This window comes from Eucalyptus grandis, chromosome 6, assembly GCF_016545825.1.
Source record: "Eucalyptus grandis isolate ANBG69807.140 chromosome 6, ASM1654582v1, whole genome shotgun sequence".
NCBI lineage: Eukaryota > Viridiplantae > Streptophyta > Magnoliopsida > Myrtales > Myrtaceae > Eucalyptus > Eucalyptus grandis.
The window spans coordinates 946515-968959 of record NC_052617.1 but is presented as its reverse complement, the minus strand read 5'-3'; the positions used below and the strand labels follow the sequence as shown (position 1 = coordinate 968959).

Sequence of the window (22445 nt, the reverse complement as noted above, 5' to 3'; positions counted from 1 at the left end):
AAAATATTTTCCGGAAATCATTTTCCGCGAAACGAACGGACCCCGGAAAGTCTCTTTTTCTAGTCCCCACGCGTCCTTTCCTTTCAATTAACCAAACGTTACATTTGGGTTACAGTCAAGGCCGATGCCACTGCAATTTTTGGGTCTATCATCTTTTTCTCTTTAGGTGGACCCCACGCGTTTTTCTTGCACCCCACCGAACATTTGCACCTGTGTTATCTTCTTAATTGGTCAATTCCATTCCCACGACGGATCAACAAAAAATTTCCATTCCCAACTTGGCAGATTCGGTCTCAAGAGAAAATGAACAAAAAGCGCCACACCACCCCCCCCGGCCCCCAAAAAAAAAAACCCCGTGCCCATCTTCTCTCCTTTATTGTTTTTCAATCTTTTTCCAATATGGCGGTGTGGTGCTGCATTAACATTGTTTGTCAAACATAAGAGAAAACGTTAGTCATATTAAGAGAGGAAATCATAATCAACATTACAATAAAAAACCAAAAGTAATTGTACACAGCCGTTCTATTTGCACAAAAGTCGAAATCTTGCCCTCATTCGTTGTTGTGTTGATGGGAGGAAATCAAAATTATGGCAAGCGCGAGTAGAATTGACCCAATAAGAAGATAAAGCTGGTGCAAAAGTTAGGTTATATGAAAGAAGAGACGCATGGGTTCTTGCAAATGTTGGGTGTCGACCTCCACGACACAGCAATCTCAAAGTTGTCGGGAGTTCACTTCAATCAACCTCCACATCAATAAGCCTATTCATGCACAATGGTGGTTTTGGAGGCAAAAAAATGGGAACACTCTCTCTTGCTTGGGCTAAGTGGCCATGTTACATCGAATTCCTCGTTGCATTCCATGGAAATTAAAGCGGTAGCATTTCATTCCTTATGCATATATTGATTACAAAATATTTATATTAAACTATTACTCCCGACAAGTAGCTTATGATCAAATCTCTAGTACTTTGACTTGTTTACATTTGGAATATTTCCATATTGATTACAAAACTCATGTGGTTAACCTAATCATGTTGCGTGGTTTTATAGTTTGAAATTTACAATTAACAGGATGGTAATGATAGGAGTCCTTGTGCCATTTACGTATTTGAGTTCTTGAATTTTTATTTCGTTCATTTAAGAATTAAAACTTGCATTAATTTTTTTTTTTTGAGAGATTCGGTTCGCTCCATCAATTTCTAGGGGACAGAAACCATAGCTGCCTTCTTTAATTTCCTATAGACATAATAACATATTGCATGAGAATATGTCTAAATGATCATGAATTCCCATGTGCAAAAGAGAAACATAATTTATTAAATATCCTTTTTTGCTAATATGAGTGATTGAAACATGTGATATCATTCATTAAATTCTCTCTTTGTTTTCATTGTCACAAAGATGTATGATCCCAGAATTAATTACTTTAATAAGTCTTCCAACTCTAATTTTTATGTGTATTCTTACATATAAAGGCAATTATGAATTTATTTTCTCATTGATCAAAATAAGGATCCTCAAATAATATCGTTTAAAATTTACTTCCAAAAGATATTTGTATGAATTGATATCTATAACATATTTTGAAATTGAAAAAAAAAAAACGGACTAAGCAAGGTGCAATATCAATTTTTTAGAGAAACAAAAAGATTGAGAATGTTTTAATTGTTAAATCCTAATATTCTCTTATTTCTCTTATTCTTTGGATTAGAATTTTCATTTCTACACAAGAAAGCTATTACAAGTTTTCATTATTTGAGGGCATTTGGGTTTTCGTTCGGGAACTGCTCTCAATACGAGACCAAAGGCATTTTTATTTTCATGTTCAAATGGAAATGAAAACAAAAAAACGAGAAAATTTTCTCTAAACAATGCAGGGGCGACCAGCTTTTTTGACCCATAGGCTTTTGGTTTTTCCTCTTTCTTTCTACAGTCCCCTCATTGTGGACTCCACACGTCTTTCACACGCCACCCAACATTTGCACGCGCTAGTCACTGGTCGACTGACTTTTAGAATGAGATGCCGTTGGCCTTGCTATATGAGTTCGCGCATGAAGTAGATCACGAGACACCACCAAACCGTTGTTACCCAACAAAAGCATCGACTCTGCAGCCTCCTCTCCAGCTCTCCTTAACCCCTGCTTTTGCCTTTCGGAAATGGCAGAAGCTGTGCTCTTCAACCTCGCCACCGAAATACTGAAACTCGCCGGTTCCATCACCTATTCGAAAAGCGGACTTGTATGTGGTGTGAGGGATGAACTAGACAATCTTAAGGACACGGTCGAGACCATCCGAGATGTGCTATTGGATGCCGAGAAGAAACGATGGCACAGCAATCAGGTCGAGAACTGGCTCAGGAAGCTCAAGGACGTGCTGTACGACGTACAAGACTTGCTGGACGATGTCGCAACCGAAGATCTAAGGCGGGAGGTCACTCCCGGCAACAAGATATGGAAAGCGGTACGCATTTTCTTCTCTAAATCGAATCAGCTTGCATACCGCCTCAAAGTGGCTAATGAAATTCAAGAACTTTGGAGGAGACTAGATAAGATTAAGAAAGATAGGGAGTTCCATTCATATGAGCATCAGAGAGAGGAATCAATGGCCATTGCTAGAGGAAAGAAAGAAATTTTATTACCCGACACAAAAATAATTGGTAGGGAAGAGGACAAGAAAAAGATCAAACAACTTTTGTTTGCTTCCTCCCCTAGCCAGAGCGTGTCATTTGTTGCCATAGTTGGTAAAGGAGGTCTTGGAAAAACCGCACTCGCACGACTTGTGTACAACGATGGGGAAGTAAAAGAACATTTTGAGCCTAAGACGTGGGTGTGTGTCTGATGTCTTTGATGTGAATTTGATTATCAAAGAAATTCTTAAATCAACAAACTCTCCAGATCTTGAGAATCAGCCTCTAGACCGATTGCCGAGTCTTCTTCATGAGACTCTAGATGGGAAGAAATACTTGCTTGTTTTGGATGACTTGTGGAATATAGATCGGGATAAATGGGTTATGCTTGGAGATTGGCTAGAGGGTGGTTTGCAGGGAAGCAAGATACTTATGACCACTCGCAATCGTAGAGTTGCAGAGATCACAAGTGCGAAATCAGTTATATATGAACCACATGGCTTATCTGATGATAAGTCATGGGACTTATTTAGGAAAATGGCTTTTGGAGATGGGGTAGAATTGTTAGACCCAAAACTGGAGGAGATGGGTCGAGATATAGTTAAAAAATGCATCGGAGTTCCCCTTGCCATTAGAACTATAGGAGGCCTTTTGTGCGGCAAAAACAAAGATGAATGGCTTCGTTACAAAGTGCATGAACTTCCAGAAATACCAGAAATTGATGCGGATGGAGGAATTATGCAAGTCCTCAAGTTCAGTTATGATCATCTCCCGTCATGCTTGAAAAATTGTTTTGCCTATTGCTCATTGTTTCCGAAAGATTATGTCTATGAGAAAGATACAATGATCCATCTTTGGATAGCACAAGGCTTTATTGAGTCATGCAACGGGGAGGATAACCTTGAAAAGGTCGCTAACAATTACTTGTCAGAACTACTATGTGGGTCATTCCTCGATGCTGAATTAATACTCAAATATAGCTATGATCGCGAGGTTGAACGATTCAAGATGCATGATCTCATGCATGATCTTGCCCAGAAAGTTGCTGGAGGTGAATGCAAAATTGTTAATTTTAAAGGAGGAGATAATGATAGAGGAATTCGACATGTGTCGCTTATTTCAAAGACTTTCTCTGAAGAGAAAGTGCTATCCCTACTCAAAACATCCAAATTGCGGACGTTTCTCTCTTTAAAAGGTGAATTCTCTGTACGTAACTATCACAAAGTGTTCTCTAGTTGTGGACATTGTCGGGCATTATATTTGGACCGTACAAATATCCCTCTCCCTCCTTCCTCCTTAGGAAAGTTGAAGAAGTTGAGATTTCTTCATATTTTTGAGAATCCTATTCATAGTTTGCCAGATTCAATCACTAATTTGGTGAACTTGGAGACCCTTAAACTCTCGCTTTGTAGGTGCCTTCAAACATTTCCTAGAGATTTGAGGAAATTGGTCAAACTTAGACAACTCTTAATTGATCAATGTAACTCACTAAGCCAGATACCACCCCTGAGTGAACTCCCTTCCCTAAGAAGGTTGAGTCTCGACTTCTTGGATGCATTAAAGTTCGTTCAACAGACAAGTGACCCAAAGCCATCTAATACCACACTCCCCTTCTTTCAATCTCTTGAGAGACTGAACCTCTCCCGCTGCAAAGAGCTAAAAGGTTGGTGGGGAAGAATGCGAGAAATGGGAGCACATCAAAAACATCGGTTAGACATCTCACTATCATCCTTCCCAAAACTTCAGTTTGTGCAAATATACGATTGTCCCCACTTGAATTCTATACCATCATTCCCCCAGGTGGAATGCTTGAAGATAGATAGCACAAAAATGTTGGAACAACAATTGATGGCCAATCCAAATTGCCCATCAAAAGGAACAATGGAAGCCACATTCATTCCTTTCCCTGAACTAAAATATCTACATCTTGATAATGCTGATATGAATCTAGAGCCCTTCATGCTTAAGACTCTATTCCGATCGGCCAATAACCTCAAGTATATGAGCATTTGCGATTTTGACCTAAGGAGTCTCTCTCGTGAGATGTTGGACCTTTCCTTGCTCAAGGAACTCAACATTTGGAATTGTCAAGGACTCGATTTATCACGCCAAGAAGATGAGCATGGCACCCAATGGCGATTCCTTACAAATCTCCGTGTTCTTACCATCATAGGCTGTTCAAATTTGGTGGCATTACCCGAGGGAATTCAACATGTGACAACTCTGCAATCTCTCTACATTTCACATTGTTGGAGGCTAAGGCATTTGCCAGAATGGATTGGAAATCTTTCTTTGCTCGAAGAGCTTGAATTATCTTATTGTCAAAGATTGAAGCATATACCATATGAGATATGCAATCTCACACGTTTGAAAAAATTGATAATCTGTTATTGTCCCTTATTAGATCGAAGGTGCCTAGCTGATGTGCACATCCCAATCAATAATTGGGAGAATGGTAATTAATACGTGCCCAACCCACTCATTGCTTCGGACGATGACTCGTCCGATTGGGATTAGCATTAGAGGTACGTGGAAAGACTTATATCACCTATCAACAGTGTTCCTTTTTCAACTATTTTACCTTCTTTATTATTTAACTAATTTCTCTCCTCTACACTGTACGTTCGCAGGTCGCATTGCAAATATTTATGAAAAAGAAGGATAGCGTCTCTCCACTCACGCTCCAGCTCGCCACCATCTTCCGTCGTCATGTCGCGCGTGTAGAACAAACGCCTCCTTTGCCTCCTCGTCTTGCTCGTACAACCTCCTCACTCCCCTCCCTCCCCTCCCCTCCCCTCCTTCAATCTCCTCCATCACTGCCGCCTGAAGCTGAGATTCTCGGATCCGCCGCTTGATTTGGAGCTGCCTGCCTTCGGATGTCTCCTACGGTCGGATGACAAAATTCTAGGGATTTCGGTGATCGTGACGTCGACGAGGCCTTTGACGCCGGCTTTCGAGTCGTCGCCCGCTCTGTCGTAGCTTTCTGCTCGCCGGAGTCGGAGGCCAAATCGATGGTAGGCATTGTTCCTCTCTCTCTACTGCAATTCAATTTTCACTGTGAATGTGTAATGAGTTTGGATTTTGAGTCGAATGATATGGAGACATTTGGATTATGATTTGAGTGTTAGGGAGACATTACAATGTCAATGCATGATATGAGCATCTTTTTTATAGCTGATTGATTGGTTGAGAGAAGAGAAGTGAAGAGAACGATGACATCCATTGCGAGGTTCCGCTTGACTTTAGAATTATGAGGTTCATAAAAAATGGAAGGAAAAAGTCATAGCTTATGAGCTACCCCTAGCTGAGAAAAATGACAATGCTGTTTGATAATGGCTGATTCTTCGGGGGATTGGGCGGCTAGTACACAAAGGTTTGCAATTTATGAAAACGAAATCTGTTAGGACAGAATTGAACAATGATAGATGACCGGACGATTCAATGTTGTCTTAGCCCTTGACTGCTTCGCAATTACAGAAATCTATATGTAGAGGAATCTTTGGTTTGTAGCCCTCTCTTTGTCATCACTTTAGGAGAGTTTCTGGACTTCTCAGGTAAACATAACTATTATCTACGAGCTGGGTCCATATGATCTAGTAAGCATATAGAAATCTCAAGGTTCATCTGAGTGAAACAGACAATAGGTTGGTGAATCTTGGACAACCTTGATTGATGCCGAGGCTTGCTATAGTTTTATAAATCATTTAAAATTGGACCCTTTTAAAACTAAGGTACTGATCTCTGTGAGCAGCTAATTTAACAATTATATGCCTCTGGACATGAGAAGTTGAACTGCGAAAAGATGTGGTTCTGATGTTACTGATTAGAGGAAAAACCCTTCTTGCTTTCTTTCTGAATTCCATGCGTTGAAAAGTCGTGTTAGGATGGGGACTTGCCTTTGCATTGTTTCATAAGGTGCGACCATCCTCTCAAGCGATACTCGAGATATTGTGATGCATTAGAAAACTGAACTAGAGCTGTTGTAAAAAGTATGGTGGAGGCCTAAGGCTTCTGATAAGTGCTCAAACAGACAAGAGTCCAGTCTCATCACATGCTTTGAGTACTCCAGCATTTCTCTGCTAGAGATGTTGCGATGCATTAGAAAACTGAACTAGAGCTATTGTAAAAGTATGGTTGGACGGATTCCTAGAGAGTACAACAAAGGGTGTTGATATTTTATATCAACTCAGGTGCAAAAGTTTGCTACTGCTACCACTAGAATGTGAATAAATTCAACCGTCAAGGAACATCTTTTTTTTTTTTTTTTCCATTTGAAAGGAACGGAACGACCACCTTCGAGGTTCCCATCAGTGAAAATGATCAGTCATTGAGGATCATCTTACTAATCCGTATCATTATTAAGACTAGATGCAAGATTATATGCTATGACAGGTAGTGGAATTTAGGTGAGAAACTTTGTACAGATTCATCGGTGGCAGTTGTCTTCGCTGGCTGAACGAATTAACTGGGCACTTTCATTTCATGAGTGTTCAACATCTATTCTGGCCGATTCAATGGAAAAGTAAGCGAATAACTCAAGTTTCTTACGCTTACTAGTTTAGCCCTTGATTTGTTGAAGAAAATAGAAAAGGCCATCAAGTATCATGCCGTGAAAACCATTTACTCTACAATTGTATGAACTACTGCATTTTTTTTGCGAATTGTCTTTTATCATTGCACTTCGTGAACTTTCTCTTGAGTTTTCCCTTTTCGAAAGGTGAAAAATACGCAACGGAAAGTCATGAAGCAAAATATGATGTTCCTCCAATCAGCAGCGACTGAGTTATGAAGTCCCATATTGCTGTTTTTTATGACCCTCTTTGTAAATTTTGTTTTCTTAGCATCCGTCTCCTGCTCGAAGAACTTGCGCAATCCGTTGATCGCCTCCTCCAAGAGGCTCTCAGGGACCCGATGGTTGCGCAATATTTTGCAACTAGGTCGTTGTGGTGGGGTGGGGCTCATAAATGTTTGCTTAACCATCACGTCATGTGTCCGACAATTGCATAGAATAGACTTCGACGATCACGCCACGTGTTTGAATCCTGTGCATTCTCGTTTTTATATGAACAAGCATGATTGATTAAACTATAGGATATGTAACTAGTTGTAAATGGTTGCTTAACTATGGAAACATTGTATTTAATATAATGAAGCATGATGACATATAAAAAACAGATAAATTAGTTATTTACATATATCTATTGAAAATCCTAAGTAATAAATTAGTTTCTTAACAAGAGAAAAATCCAAATTCATTTCATTCTTTTTTTGCTCGAGAGTTGTTTTTTTCACTTACGTCAATGCACGCAACATCGGAAGAGCTCACGAATCAATAATTAATAATATGGTCACTATTTGAAATTAAAAACAATCCAAACTTTGAAAATCCAAAATTAAGAAAGTTCATGCAACATGCATTCCTATTCTTCCACACACAGAGGTTCCCCTTGAGAAAAATACTAAAACCTAAATAATCCAATTAGCATTTCAATAAGTGTACTCTCGTGAGCATCCTTATATTGGATATTATGACATCAAAACAACCGTAAAAATTAAACCAAAATACAAGTTTCCATTTTATTTTCGTCCATGTCGACGTCATAAATATATAGTTTTGTTAAACTTGTATACTTTTTTTCAAAATTCCCACTAAATTATATCGCAAAACTATATATAAACCCAGACAAAGGCACAAGAGTTCGACTACGTGTAGTGCTTAAGCCCTCGTTCGTTCGCGATTCAAGAAGAACCGTCGCACTCGCCGGGGCATCGTCGGCTTCCGTTTCAGTTAGCCAGTCACTTCTCTTTCGCTTTGAGAGAGCGCGAGAGACGCTCGGACGAGAAGCTCCTCGACCTCGCTTCCCTTCGCCATGGCGATCATCTCTCTCTCTCTCTCTCTCTCCATGACTACTCGAGTCGTCGGGCTTCTTCACTGAATATCTCGCAATTCCCTATGTATGTTTCTTATTGCAAGGGCTTATTTGAAGACGGCTATTCCTTCACAGCTCATCTCGGAGAGAGAGGGTCCAAACTCGTCGTCATCAACCCTGGAACTCCTCCCACCTGCTCGACCTTTATAGGTTCTGCCAACATCGGAGTGGGTCTTGCTCAGCAGGACGCGCCTTTCGTCGTCTCTCATTGCATCGCCCGCTACATCAGCCAGCTCCCCAAGCGAAACATGCAAGATCAGGTCCCACGATGTTGATGACTCTTTTGTTTGGTTTTCGGGCCGTTTGGGTTTTTTGTTTGGTTTTTTCGCGGTATTCGTTGGGTTTGTGCCTTATCTCTATCAGGTGGTTCTACCTTACACTTCCCGTGTGGGATATTAATTGCAGCTATTCACCAATGTTATTGCAGATCAGATTATCCATGTCTACATTCAATTTGTATGGTTCACTCTGTAATCACTCACTCTCTCTGGGAGCTCTCTTCTGGATGCTCTTATTTAAAACTTCTCCTGATCTAAATTTGCCTCACAAATGATTTTCTTTATCTTGTTTATCGACATTGTGAATTACTTGGCCACAAATTTCCTCAATCCTCCCACATGGATGCTTCAATGGCTTTCCAAAACTTCTCAAGCGGTGCCAACTTCTCCTCAGGAAGCTGGCATCGACAAACCTTCAAACTATATCTGCAAGAATCATGAATATGGGAATTTGGATGATGTGGATGATGATTAAGATATTTTTGTCACCTTTTTTACGCCTACTCTTTGATTGAGATGGTATGCTGTTGTTTCCTTTGGCAGGTTGTATGATGTTAAGAGCTGTGTATATGTTAGCTGATGTTGAATTTGAGGATAAACAGTTCTGAAGACCTGGCGCAGGAATTCTTGCTTCCTGCACGGGATGTATGGATATAGATGATGCTCCATGTAATAAAAAGTTTTTGATCATGCCATCAGCAAGTCTTACTCACCCCCCTCCTTCATTCATGATCTAAACATCATAGATCAGTTGAACAAGATAATCCTCTAGACAGTTTCGCTTTGGATCAGTAAACTCAGCAACTCAGGCAACTCACAGATTGGAGGGATCAACAAGAACAAGTATGGTAAACCTAACCATGATTCCATTTCTTATTTTTATTTCGAAAGCAGAAAGCCTCTTATAAATGCACAATAGTTTCATAAGTACGAGCTTGCCAGGCACTACAAATATATACTCTGTTAAAATTTAACCACATCTGAATGCTTTGCCGGGAAGCTAATGCTCTGAAAAACTACACAGATCAAATGTGTCCACCTGTCATTCAAGAGAGAACATCCTTGAATTGTCGTATACAATATATTTCATAGCTTGAAATGTTCCAGTGCAGATACGCCATTAAGTCCTTTTGCATAGTAGTGAGTGACGAGGTCCTTCACCGTAGTTTCCTGATAAATTGGGGGATTTTCTTCTGATAGCAGCTCCTCGATAGGGCCATACAACCTTGAAGAATTCTCTGGAGGGAGATGCTGCCTCATTAAACACGCCACTGAAATCCTTGGCCCGATTCTCTGGGCTAGAACTCTGTGACTCACGCTAATGAACTTATCATTCGAGATCAGCTGCAAGATGGAGGAGGACATGGCAAAGTGAAGACCAAATACTCTGGAATATCGATCACACATAAATATAGCATACGTAAACAAACTTGTTTAAAAGGGCGAAATTTTATCAAGTCATTCTCACATGTACCCCTAGCACAGTTGTCAAAATAATTAGGTAAGACCAAAAGATTGTGAAGAAAAACAACATTCACATAGAAATATCATGAAAACGGAATTGACTTAGCTCAGTTAATGTTGCAAGAGCTAACTGGAAGTTCCACAGTTGTAAACAGGATACTCTACAATCCATCTGTTAGACCTCTACACTGACTTAGGGAAGTATTTGGCATCTCTAACACACTACAAAACAGTTAGGATAGAAGAACATAGACGAAAGAGCTATCTTCCATTTCACTTGTTCAGATTGTAACACCAGATGTGTGTCCATGGACTATGATAACAAATTGACTGAAGGACCTACTCGTTAGATCAGCCACACAAAAAAGCACAGATTGGGCTAGAAATGCATTGGCTAATGTGAGAACATTGAAACAAGAAACTAACTGATAGAAATGTAAACTGCAAAACTCTGATAAACGGACCTGCATCAAGTCTCCCAAGTTTATTACAAGGGCTCCAGGAATTGGGGAAACGTCGATCCATTGGTTCTGATGGTGGACCTGGAGGCCACCAATTTGGTCTTGGAGAAGAATGGTGAGAAAGCCACTATCAGTATGATCACCAGTCCCAAGGGTTAAGTCCGGTTCTGGGCATGCTGGATAGTAATGGCCGACAAAGAAGAGTCCCTCCCCACAGTGGATAGTTTTCAGGTAGCTACTCTCGAGGCCAAGAGCTTCCGACAGTAATTCAAATATGGTATCTGCCAATTCCAGAATTCTGTCCTTGTACTCAATTATTACGTCTCTGCAAGTCGATTGGTTACGGAGAACAGGTGATTAGTCAAATGCCGTGGAACATCAGAAGATCAATCTTTATCTCACTCTCTCAAAGACCAGGTCTATTTACTCTGCATAAAAAAATCAAGCTTCTAAAATACAAGTCCATAATTCGTGTAACAGAGCAGCCATTCTTGCAGACCAAAGAGGAAGAACAGAAAAAGGAATTAGTATTTCCATTTAAACTGAATCTATCGGCACTCCGACTCCAAATCCCCCAAAGATCTACGCCCCACATGATCGTTTGCTTCAACTGATCTATGACCCCAAAGCCCCTTGAGAAAATGGCAAGAACTCCGGCCACACCGGGCACTTGTTTCGCCAGGGCCAAGCAGCAGCTCCATCTATTCCCAAAGCCCCATTTTTTACTTAATTATCAGATCTTAAATCTACCCTTTCTTTCTTTTCTTCCACTGAATTGCTATGCGTCAAAAAAAAAAAAAAAACTATCACGGAACTTTCAATTCGTCTCACACAACACAAGTGGGTATCGCAAAGCTAAATTTGAAAGCTTTTGTATCGAATGTCCCAAAACTAGAATTAGTTTCAGCCCTTCAAGCACGCACACCCAGAGATTACCGACAGACAGCAGGCAATTCCTGAGGATCCGGACTACGGGGAGCCAAGACGCAGCTCAGCGTGTCCCTCCAGTTCGCCGCCGGGGCCCGGTACAGGTCGAAGTTGCTGTTGTACAGCACCTTCCTCCCGCCGTAATCCCGCGAGTACCACTCCCGCTTCGCCTCAAGGTCCTGCTCGTGGAACCTCCGGATCCCTTCCACCATCTCCTCCGTGAGAGCCGCCGGCACGCCGTGGTTCACCACCTGGAAGAAACCCCACGTCTCGCAGGCCTCCCGGACCAGGCCGACCGTCCGCTTCCTCTCACCGGGGCTCCAGCCCCGGCCCGCACCTCCCAAGTCCACGACCGGAACGCTCGGGCTCGGTCCTAGCGACTCCGAGGCGCGGTCGAGCTCGAGGTCGAGGTGGTCGTGGACGAAGAATCTTGGTATCTTGGTCAGCCCGGCGTCGGCGAGGCCCTTGACGCCGGCCTTCGAGTCGTCGAAGGACTTCAGCTCGGCTTGCCGGTCGTAACCACCGTCGGGGGCGAGTATCAGCTCCGGTGCCATCTCTCTTTTCTTCCGGCACAGGAGTCAGCGGCAGCGCAAGCGAAGCGAGGCAAAGAGAATGAGAGAAATCTCAAGAAGACGATATTAGAAGATAATTTCCGACGGCGGAGTGCTCGGAAATGCGTCCGCATCGAGGATCTTGTCGTTTCTGGCGAATATCTGTGGATCCATAGAACTCCATTGTCAACACAAGCCTGCGTAGGCCAGCCAGCCATAGCGATATGCAGTAAAGGGAGGGAAAATGATACGTATAGTTTCTAATTTTTTGACTTAATACGTAAGATTTTTAAATAATTCAATATAATCCCTAAATTTTTAAATTATTCAATATGATCTGAATTTTAATATATGTTCAATTTAATTCATCGATTAAATATGAAAATATTTAATATTTTCCTTCCATCAATTCAATATTCAATATTTTCATTATACTTTAAGACTATTAAATTGAATAAATTAAAAATTCAATGACCGCATTATAAATTAAGTTAAAATTTGAGACTATTTATGTCGTTATCTTGTAATCGTAACCATACATTCCGTAGTGGATGTTTCTAGTGCAATGATTATGAGATTTTTTTATGTAACGTGAGTCACTAACACCAATCACCCCTTATCATCTTTTTTATTAATCAAACTGCTGTTGTCGTCTTGCGATATTGAGCACAACAAGATATGCAAAAATTGAGAAATATTAGAAAAGTAAAAACACTATTTGAGAAGCCACCACTGCTGGGTAGAAGAGAAAGCGCTCTTCAATATTCTATTTTTGTAATGATTTGAGAGCATTTGTCACGTTGTTAATTGTAATTCTCAAATTATCTAAGTTGAAATAAGTGACACGTCTTACTTCCTAATATGAATTTTATGATATATCGAGCAAAGTCTCATAAAATACTTGTGTTGAGCGACTTCATCAAATGACATCATCTTTGTATTGGAAACACTTAAATATACCTATCTTGAGGTGAAAAAAAAAAAGAAAAAAAGAAATGTGAGATATAATTTGTAACATCTAATTTGCATGTTAACTGAAATTATGCACACGATTTAGCTATTGTCTCTACAAGTTTGCGTCAAGTTCCCTGTGCCACTTAAGTTTCGTGAAGAACCATGCACTCAAACAACATTGCCGGGAACTTTTTAAAACTTTTCTAATTCTTATCATCGTCCTATACTCCATTTACTTTGGAAAACAAAAGACACATTGTTTAACTAATGGATTAGTATCACCCAATAACTCAAATTAGTACACATGAACCAAATTTATTGTCACGAGAACTCTTGAACTGGTAGTCTTGTGCCACAAAAGATATACATATGCCACATTTATTCTAAATCAATGCATCTTGCCATACTTACCAAGAAACTCAAATTTATCAAATATACCAATTTTGGGTAAATATGACATGGGTGAACCGGTTTGGAATTTTTGATGGCACAAGTGTATTAATTTGGAAGTTTCTACTAGGCACGGGTGTATCAGTTCAAGATTTTTTGTAACATAAAAATTAATTTGGAATAAATGTGACGCATATCTATCAATTTGAGATTTTTAGTAGTATTATATGTAATACCCGGTTTCTCAATTTTTATTTTATTTTTTTCTTTGATATTTATGCATGGCTAATCTAGTTCAAAGTCTTAAGAGAGGCTGATTCTTTTTTTTTTTGCCATCAATGACAACAAAGACACGCTAAGTCAGGTAAGAATATAACGAAGACGATGCTAGGAATTGTGCAGAAAGGCACCGTTGGGAGAGGGAAGGAGGGCAGGAAAGTTCGAGCAAGCCGTAAACCCCTTAAAAGACCTTCAAGGCCACTTCTGTCACTTAAGCAAAAGAAACCTGCGCCCGAAGCTAACTAAGCCGCCGAAATGGCTCTTCCTCAGGGTTAAATCTGCACCCATCTTTCTGCAGTGCGTGAGTACGCATTGCCAGTCCCGTCTATAATCTCTCGGTCGGTCTTGCGGACTTGCATAACGAGAAGAGGCCTCTGCTGCTTAGAGCTTATGACACCAGAACGTAGCGGTAAAAACATAGCTCGCTTTGCGCATCTGATGTCTCTTTTCCGGCTATTGAATTTGTAATTGTGCTTTTTACCCACAAAAGTTGGACCTTAGGACACCAAAGCATTGCGGCAATGGAAGCACACTCTTTCTATTTGAGGTCGTTTTCTGCTTTAACTCTTTATTTTGTTTTCACCTGAAAAGGTTGGAGCTTATGACACCAGAGCATAAAAATAGCAGCAAAACTGAAACAAGCTCTTTTTGTAATAGAATCGAAGTACTCCCCTACTCCCCCTCCCTCAGCCAGCCTACGTCACCGTTTTTGGTGAAATTCTTGTTTGTTCATTCATGTAACGTTTTCCCACCTTTTAACTATAGTTTTGGAGATGATAAGAGAGACCGCTTCCTGCATTATAAGAGATTTTTGCTACTTCTGTGACAAACTCATTGTTTTTACTTAATCCATTGATCTACTCATGCTAGATAACCGTGATCACTCCATGAGATGAAGAAGAAAAAGTAGGGTAACAAAAAAAAAACATTGTCTGGGCGAAAAACTGATATTTTTGGAAGAACAAGTTCACGAGAATATAGGACTTTCAGGCACTGATGGATGGCTAGGATTCAATATTAGGATTTGGATTTAGTTTTCTACTTAAGTACACATCAGGTAGAAATTTAAAATATTGTAGATCGAATTGTTGTTCCAACACATTTCTTTAGTTTAATAGTGCAGGCACAAATCTGTCCATGGTAACATGGGATTCACAAGATCATCAGTAGAGATGGACTTGACATTGGAGCTTCATGCTCTGATCATATCGTAGTCAATTGATGAAGTATTTTGCATATGAAAGCCGAGACATAATATGAATATGAAAAGTTACAAACTAGCCAGCAAACTTGTATCACGCTCGGGTTTATTTTCTGCTAATGTAGGCATCCCCTTTCCAATTTGTAGCACCAGTTGTTTGCCACTGCCAAGCTCACAGCTTGAACTGCTGCAGAGCCGAAGTCTCATCACTTTTCGTGCTAAAGTGGGAACTATACTCCATGATGGTGGTTTCTCCGTCTTCACCGGATCACCCACAGAAATCAACTCCTTGATCGGACCATACAGTTTTGGCAATGGCAGCATCGCCATGTAAAAGAAGCACACTGCAGACACTCTCGGCCCCATGTTTGTCACAACTCTGTGCTCAGAGCTCTTGAATATGTCATTCAAGATAAGCTGAAAAAAAATGGTCTGACTTTGTGATTAGAAGTGCACACTCATCTGCTGGATAAAGAGCTGAGGCATAAAATGCTTTGTTCAGTGATTCATTCATGTGCCTAACAGGGTCTCTGGTGATAAGACGTAGGGAGGGAGAGTGAGTAAGGTGAGACTTGCCTGAAGCAGATCTCCAATGTTAACTCCCAGCACTCCTGGCACAGGGCCCATGTCGATCCACTGATTCTGATAAAGAACTTGGAGACCTCCTACATGGTCTTGCAGGAGGACGGTGAAGAAGTCGCTGTCAATGTGCTTTCTGGCTCCTAGAGTGAGCTCTGGTTGTGGGCATTTGGGGTAGTACTGGCTCAGAAGGATGAGTCAGTCGGTGCATTCCATGTCCTTCAAATGGTTCGGCTTCAACCCAAGTGCATCCAACAGGACCTCAAACGAGGTAATTCCCAAATTTGTCACAACTTCGAGAATTCCAGCATTATGTCACTGGGGTGTTCAAGAAAATTTAGCGGGTCAAATCATTACAAATTCCTAATGCGTTAGAAGCAAAGACTACAAAAAGTTATCGCAAGAGATTGCAGTTGAATATTCTGCAGAATCACTTACCAGCATACGGCTGGCAAGTCCTCTGCCTCAGGAGCATTAGGTGCCATAACACAGAATAGGGTGTCCCTCCAATTAGCCACCTCTGCTCTATACAGGTTGAAATTGCTATGGTACACAACGCTTCTCGTGAAATCTCACGAATAGAACCCGTCTCTTCTCTCCAGCGCCTTGCTCATGGAAGTGGCACACTCCGTCTAGCATCTCCTCCAGAACAGCCATGGGGATCACTGAAAGCCTTTAGCTTGCATTGACAAGGCCCTTGATACCTTTCTTTGATTCATTGAAAATCTTTAGCTCATATATCCAATCGTACTTCTGTTTATTTTTATTTGCTTCATCTCTGCTGAACATTTCCATTTTTCTTCCTTAGTGAAAACACTTGAGTTCCAAGTTCTGATCTTATATTAAACGTTGAAGAATTTGAAAGACAACGGTCCTGTGGTGTCCCATGACTGGATCAAGAACAGTGAGAAGAAAGAACAATTACATACGTTGCATCACCATGAAAGCGATTGGCATTCAAGAGCAAGGCCAAGAAGCGACAGGCTATTATTGTGCAGCCAGTTCGTCTGACTTTCCAGATTTTAGTTTGGCTTTTTCTAAGTAGTTCTGGTCAAACGCAGGTATATCGGAAAAGTATTTGGGAAACGAATGGCTTCAATTAACAGAAGTGATGAAATTGAAGAAGCAGTCAGAAAATTGTAAACAGGCTCATCATCTTTGACTGCACAAAGTCATGAGAAAATTATCAGTTAGCCAACTCATCTTCTGTAATTGAGTACTTCGAAAACTCAATGAGCATCATCTATATCTATGTCCGACGGCCGTGACCAGTTCCAAAACTGATGTCCAAGTGCAATCCCCATTTGCAAATTATTATCGAATCAAGTTCTGCAGATTAAAGTATGGTATGTCGGTACAATAGTAGCATGAAAAGGAATTTTATTTTATAGACAATCAATACAAAGCTACAGCGACATGGCTAATACACTGCAAGCAAATCGAAATTCTAAAATTTGTAGCGATGCCATTAATTGTTCAAGAAGGATTGTGCATCTCTTCCTTAGAAGAAAAATGTAAAGTTTACAGCTTGAAGTGTCTCAGAGGGGAAGTTCCATCAAGGCCATGTTCCTTGAAGTAGGCAAGGTAGTCCCTCACTGTGGTCTCTCTGTAGATCGGAGGATTGTCCTCAGACAACAGTTCCCTAATCGGCCCGAAAAGCTTCGACGACGGTTGGAAGCTTGTGCTGAAAAAGCAGGCCACCGAGATCCTCGGCCCCATCGGGTTTGCTAACACTCTGTGCTCCACGCTTTTGAATTTGTCGTTCGTTATGAGCTGAAAGGAAGAAAATAAGAGGGACAAACATCATTAGCATCCACCCCGTTACCAAAATGCTCGCCAAGAGCAAGAAATCCCTTGGCAAAGAGTATCTCCCAGGATCCCCAAGACATCACCCATGTTGTTCACATAAATTTCGGGTGTTTTGATAATTGACCCGGTACTTTGTACTCGGCAATATCAAACCGTGTCAATGCCCTTCGAAATTAACGTCCGGCACTATTTCCCCTAAAGACAATTGACATGGTAACATCGTTTTCATTGATCCGATGGGTTACTTGCAAGTGGTTAAATGTTACGTCTAATATTGTTAGATATAAAAATACGGTCGAATCAAATTAGACGGCAAGAGAAACTTGCCTGTAGGAGGTCACCAACATTGACCACTAGAGCTCCAGGGACCGGAGGAACATCGACCCAACGGTTGTCGTGGAGGACTTGGAGGCCTCCGATGTGGTCCTGCAGGAGCACCGTGAGGAAGTCGTTGTCGGAGTGCTTGCTCGTCCCCATCGTCAACTCGGGCCTTGGGCACGTCGGGTAGTAGTGGCATATGACCACAAGGCCCTCCGCACAGTCCATCTCCCGAAGGCGGCCCAATCTCAACCCAAGAGACTCGGACAAGAGCTCAAACAGCAACCCACCTAAGCTCATCACTTGCTTGGAGTAGTCTATCAGTATCTCCCTACAAATTTAGTCATGAAACTCAATTAAATTAAATCCACTTATAAAATTATGGAATAAATGTATTGGAAGGCATAAAACTTATTGCAAAAGTACTTTAAAAAATTACTATTAAGTGATAAAACTTGTCAAAATTTTTAATCAAGTCTTTTTATTAATTTCACTTTTTTGAAAGTTTAAGATTCAATTGTACTTTTATGATAAGTTTTAGGACTTTATGCATTTTTACATTTTCTTAATTTTTTTTAAGTTTTAGGATTAAATTACACTTTTCATGAAAAATGTTAGGATTTTTAATATATTTATCCCTGAATTTACTTTTTATATTAAGATTTTTAGGTATTTCAGTGAAATAGAATTAGATTTAAAAAAGAAAGTCATCCCAAAGGTAAAAAGGCGGCTTTGTGACTTTAGGCGGCTTTGTGACTTTATGTCTCTGTGAAAAACAACATATTTTGTAACGTCGCAGGTGAAAATGGCATCGGCGACTCCGGGATGGACGGCACGTTACCTGCAAACCTCCGGCAGCTCCTCCGGCGACGGCGGGCTCGGCGCCATGTAGCAGAAGAAGGTGTCCCTCCAGTTAGCCACCGCCGCCGTGTACAGGTCGAAATTGCTGTTGTACACCACCTTCCTCGTTACGTCCCGCGTGTAGAACGCCTTCTTCGCCTCGTCGTCTTGCTCGTAGAACCGCCTCACCCCCTCCTTCATCTCCTCCATCGCGGCCGCCGAGACCCCGTGGTTCACCTCCTGGAAGAACCCCAACGTCTCCGACGCGCGCCGCATCCCCTCGATCGCCTCCTTCCTCTTGGCCAGGTCGCGGTCGATCCCGTCGAGATCGATGACCGGGACGCTAAGATTCTCGGTGCCGCCGCTCGATCTGGAGCTGTCTTCAGATGTCTCGTCCGGTCGGATGAGAAGATTCTGGGGACTTCGGTGATCCCGGCGTCGACGAGGCCTTTGACGCCGGCTTTCGAGTCGTCGAACGCTTGCAGCTCGCTCGCTCTGTCATAGCTCTGCTCTCCCGAGGCCAAATCGATGGTAGACATTGTTCCTCTCTCTCTCTCTCTCTCTGTGCTGCAATTCAATATCAATGTGAATGTGAATTTGTTGGATATGAGCTTGAATTATGAATTGAATGTTGGGGAGACATTGCAATGCGTGATATGAGCAGCTCTTCTTTTATAGCTGAGAGATGGAGATAAGAGAAGAGTGCAATCACATTGGGAGGATCCATTTGACTTCAGAATAATGAGGTCCACAAAAATGGAAGGAGAAAGTCATAGCTTATGAGCTACCACTTGCTTAGAAAAATGACAATACTGTTTAATAATGGCTGATTCTTTGGGGGACCAGGTAGCTAGTACACAAGTTTTGCAATTTATGGATAAGATATCTGTTAGGACAGAGTTGACCATTCATAGATGACAGGACAATTAATTGTCGTCTAAGCGTACGTAGATTTTTGCCTTGCGGTTGATTCTGGTTGTCGTTGAGCAAGTTGAAGGCTGGCAAGAATTCCACTTTTAAACCTTGCCGTCAATATACATAGTGTAAGTCGAATCTGAACCAAACATAAATGTTCCCAAAAGTGCAGATTTTTCTTGTGGTAGATTAGTGTTTTAACTGACATACAAGCATTCAACATAGGTTTATCTAAAGCTAGCATCTTTCTTTCCATTTGAGAGGGGTATGTGTTAATCTTCCTCTCCCCCCATTTCGTTTCTTTTTCAGGTCCAGCTTTTGTTTGAAAGGGATCTTTGTTTTTGAGAGTTGCGTAGGTGCTATCAAATGAAGCAATATAAGCATTAGTGACTGAGCAGTGAAGAAAGGCAATCCTGTTCTTTGGTAGTTTTACGTAGATGAACATATGGATGGACTTTTATTTTCAAATACACACATGAAGAAGACCCCATAAAAAAGTTGCCCCTCCACTAATAGAGCTAATGAAGGGAAATCCCACCTAATACCATGAATATCCTCCGCCTGTTATCTTCTCATCTTCCTGTTTACAGAGTCTACAGCTTGAAATGAGGAAGGGCAGAAGTTCCATATACGCCCTTGGAAATGTAATGGGCAGTGTAGTTTGGAGGTGTAGTCTCCTTGTAGATTGGTGCGTTGTCTGCTGATGTTAATTCCTGATGGGTCCATACAGCCTCGAAGATGGCTGGGGAGTGTGGCCGAAAAAGCACGCCACCGACACTCTCAGGCCTCTCTTGTTTGCCACAACTCGGTGCTTGACACTCTTAAACTGGTCGCTCATTATGAGCTGCGAATGTAACAATTAGTGAATCATTTTTAGTCAGGAATGAATAGATGTAGTTTCTAGATACTGCAATGATTTCAATCTTCATGTTGATGAATACAGAAAACTGCAGAATTTCTAGGACCCACATAGACCGCTCCTGTGAAAAGTGCTCTACACACATCCCTCTCATTTAGACAATTTTGAACCTGTCAAAGAGAGGCTAGCATGATACAACTAAGTTAGAATCAAGTTTGGATTAGTCAAGTTCAGATTATGAAGACATTATGTTATTGCTACAGGGAAGATGCCATGGTAAATTGTTGGGCTCTTTAACTGGCTTAGCATATGAGAAAGTACAGAAGAAGGACGAGAAGAGGATTGCAGTTTGTCGACCAATCAAAACAAGGTTTCAGAGAAGCTCAGAGATGAACGATGATATCTGGCTAAATCTACTTACTTGCAATAGATCTCTGATGTTGATCACTAGTGCTCCAGGAATTGGAGGAACGTTGATCCACTGGTTCTCATGAAGCCCTTGAAGTCCTCCAATTTGATCTTGGAGGAGAATTGTGAGGAAGTCATTGTCCGAATTCTTTGTCACACCCAGGGTCAACTCAGGTTGGGGGCATGGCGGATAGTAGTGGCACATGATCGAGTGTCCTTTTCCACACTTGCTTTGAGTACAACATTAGCATTTCTCTGCCAGAGAATTTTTTATGCATCAGAAAACCGATGCCGTAAAAGTATGGTTGGACAGATTCCCAGAGAACACCAGAAAGTGTAATGGTCTGTATCAATTTGGGAACAAAAGCTTGGTATCGCTATCGCTAGAATGCAAATAAAATCAACCACCGAGGAACATCCTATTTCTGCCCAAAAAGAATGAAACAACCACCTCCAAGGTTCTCGTCAGTGAAAATGATCAATCATTGAGGGTCATCTGACTGATCCGTCTCATTGATTGAGACTCGATGCAAGCTTATATGCTATGACATGTGCAGCAGAACTCAGGTGGGAAATGTCATACAAATTCAGCGGTAGCATTTTTTCTAGCCAGCCGAACGAAGGACTGGACACTTTCATTTCCTCAGTGTTCATCCCCTATTCCCACAGTTATAATGGAAACGTATGCGAATCACTCAAGTATCATGTACTTGCTAGTTTAGCCCTTGATTAAAGCAGTTGCCTTGCAAAGTATTGTACAGTGAAAAGCGGTTGCCTTGCACCTGTATGAACTACTGCAATTCTTTCGCAAACTATCTTTGTCAATTCAATTTGCGAATTTGTTCATGAATTTTCCCTTTTCTGAAAGGTGAAAAATGCAAGAGAGGCCATCGGCTCACCTGCAAGCTTCGGTCAACTCCTCAGGCTGGGGAGGCTCTGGTCCCATGGTGCAAAATATGCTGTCCCTCGAATCAGCAGCTACCGAATTATAAAGGGCCATGTTGCTGTTGTGTAGGACCCTCTATGTAAAATCTCTGGTGTAGAATCCTTTCTTGGCCTCCGTCTCCTGCTCAAAGAACCTGCGCGACCCCACCCCATCACCTCCTCCAAGAGGGTCTCAGGGACCCCATGGTTGATCACCTGGAAGAAACCCCATTTTTCCAATGCTTGCCCGATATTCTGCGCCGTCTCCTTGTGACAGGCGGGGCCTGCATTCGCGCATCCTAGATTAATCACTGGGTTGTCCACGCGATCCTCACTGCAGGCCATGCTGTCAGGCGGCCGGACAAATATGTGGGGGACTTGCGTGATCCCGGCATCCACAAGGCCTTTGACTCCATCCTTAGTCTCATCGAATGCTCTCAATTCGCTCACTCGGTCATGTTCGGTGTCTCCGGTGGTGACCATTGTGTGTTCTGTCACGAGGCCTTATCGTATTTGGGCAAGTTGGGTCTTGATGAAGTTCACTTTACGTGGTTATATAGTGGTCATATAGTGGTCATATTGGATATCCACCATTTTTTATTTAGAGAAGAAGCTAAACACAAGGGACATGAAGGTTGTCGAGAGTTTTCTTTTAAATAAAATTTGGCCCAAGAAGATGTCAAACGCTAGGAGTTGGCAACTTAAGAATTCCTTGCTTCTTGACTAAGAAA

At 41.5% G+C, this 22445-nt stretch overlaps 4 protein-coding genes, 1 long non-coding RNA gene and 1 pseudogene across 5 annotated transcripts; 2 read left to right on the top strand and 4 right to left on the bottom strand.

Annotated features, from left to right (window-relative positions):
• The first annotated feature begins 2158 nt into the window (after window positions 1-2158).
• Window positions 2159-9310, top strand: LOC120294892 (putative disease resistance protein RGA4). Its single transcript, XM_039315764.1, has 4 exons — window positions 2159-2750; window positions 2869-3678; window positions 8708-8817; window positions 9230-9310. The coding sequence occupies exons 1-4, from the start codon at window positions 2159-2161 to the stop codon at window positions 9308-9310; spliced, it is 1593 nt and encodes a 530-aa protein (XP_039171698.1).
• A 548-nt stretch (window positions 9311-9858) lies between these two features.
• Window positions 9859-12441, bottom strand: LOC120294885 (1-aminocyclopropane-1-carboxylate oxidase homolog 3-like). The gene is made up of 3 exons (XM_039315742.1): window positions 11697-12441; window positions 10764-11085; window positions 9859-10179 (listed from the first exon to the last, which is right to left on the bottom strand). Exons 1-3 carry the CDS (start codon window positions 12239-12241, stop codon window positions 9922-9924), a joined length of 1125 nt encoding a protein of 374 aa, XP_039171676.1. The 5' UTR covers window positions 12242-12441; the 3' UTR covers window positions 9859-9921.
• A 2690-nt stretch (window positions 12442-15131) lies between these two features.
• On the bottom strand, window positions 15132-16298 carry LOC120294890 (1-aminocyclopropane-1-carboxylate oxidase homolog 1-like). The gene is made up of 3 exons (XM_039315761.1): window positions 16218-16298; window positions 15639-15821; window positions 15132-15479 (listed from the first exon to the last, which is right to left on the bottom strand). The coding sequence occupies exons 1-3, from the start codon at window positions 16296-16298 to the stop codon at window positions 15132-15134; spliced, it is 612 nt and encodes a 203-aa protein (XP_039171695.1).
• A 706-nt stretch (window positions 16299-17004) lies between these two features.
• On the bottom strand, window positions 17005-19372 carry LOC120294886 (annotated as a pseudogene).
• On the top strand, window positions 18531-21620 carry LOC120294887. Its single transcript, XR_005552225.1, has 2 exons — window positions 18531-18704; window positions 20646-21620. It is a non-coding gene; the product is annotated as an uncharacterized LOC120294887 (long non-coding RNA).
• A 65-nt stretch (window positions 21621-21685) lies between these two features.
• LOC120294889 (1-aminocyclopropane-1-carboxylate oxidase homolog) lies at window positions 21686-22197 on the bottom strand. Its single transcript, XM_039315760.1, has 2 exons — window positions 21870-22197; window positions 21686-21768 (listed from the first exon to the last, which is right to left on the bottom strand). The coding sequence occupies exons 1-2, from the start codon at window positions 22195-22197 to the stop codon at window positions 21686-21688; spliced, it is 411 nt and encodes a 136-aa protein (XP_039171694.1).
• Between the last annotated feature and the right edge of the window lie 248 nt (window positions 22198-22445).

Excerpts from the sequence above, each read along its gene's own strand:
- LOC120294892 (XM_039315764.1), top strand. The coding sequence starts at position 2,159 with ATGGCAGAAGCTGTGCTCTTCAACCTCGCCACCGAAATACTGAAACTC. Across the intron at positions 2,751-2,868 it reads TGCCATAGTTGGTAAAGGAG|AAATTCTTAAATCAACAAAC; the intron begins GTCTTGGAAAAA and ends TGATTATCAAAG. Across the intron at positions 3,679-8,707 it reads TGCCCAGAAAGTTGCTGGAG|GTTCTGCCAACATCGGAGTG; the intron begins GTGAATGCAAAA and ends CGACCTTTATAG.
- LOC120294885 (XM_039315742.1), bottom strand. The coding sequence starts at position 12,241 with ATGGCACCGGAGCTGATACTCGCCCCCGACGGTGGTTACGACCGGCAA. Across the intron at positions 11,086-11,696 it reads GAATTGCCTGCTGTCTGTCG|AGACGTAATAATTGAGTACA; the intron begins GTAATCTCTGGG and ends ATCGACTTGCAG. Across the intron at positions 10,180-10,763 it reads ACTTGGGAGACTTGATGCAG|CTGATCTCGAATGATAAGTT; the intron begins GTCCGTTTATCA and ends TCCATCTTGCAG.
- LOC120294890 (XM_039315761.1), bottom strand. The coding sequence starts at position 16,298 with ATGGCTGTTCTGGAGGAGATGCTAGACGGAGTGTGCCACTTCCATGAG. Across the intron at positions 15,822-16,217 it reads AGAAGAGACGGGTTCTATTC|TACTACCCCAAATGCCCACA; the intron begins GTGAGATTTCAC and ends CTTCTGAGCCAG. Across the intron at positions 15,480-15,638 it reads ACATTGGAGATCTGCTTCAG|CTTATCTTGAATGACATATT; the intron begins GCAAGTCTCACC and ends ATTTTTTTTCAG.
- LOC120294889 (XM_039315760.1), bottom strand. The coding sequence starts at position 22,197 with ATGGTCACCACCGGAGACACCGAACATGACCGAGTGAGCGAATTGAGA. Across the intron at positions 21,769-21,869 it reads GATGGGGTGGGGTCGCGCAG|CTGCTGATTCGAGGGACAGC; the intron begins GTTCTTTGAGCA and ends ATAATTCGGTAG.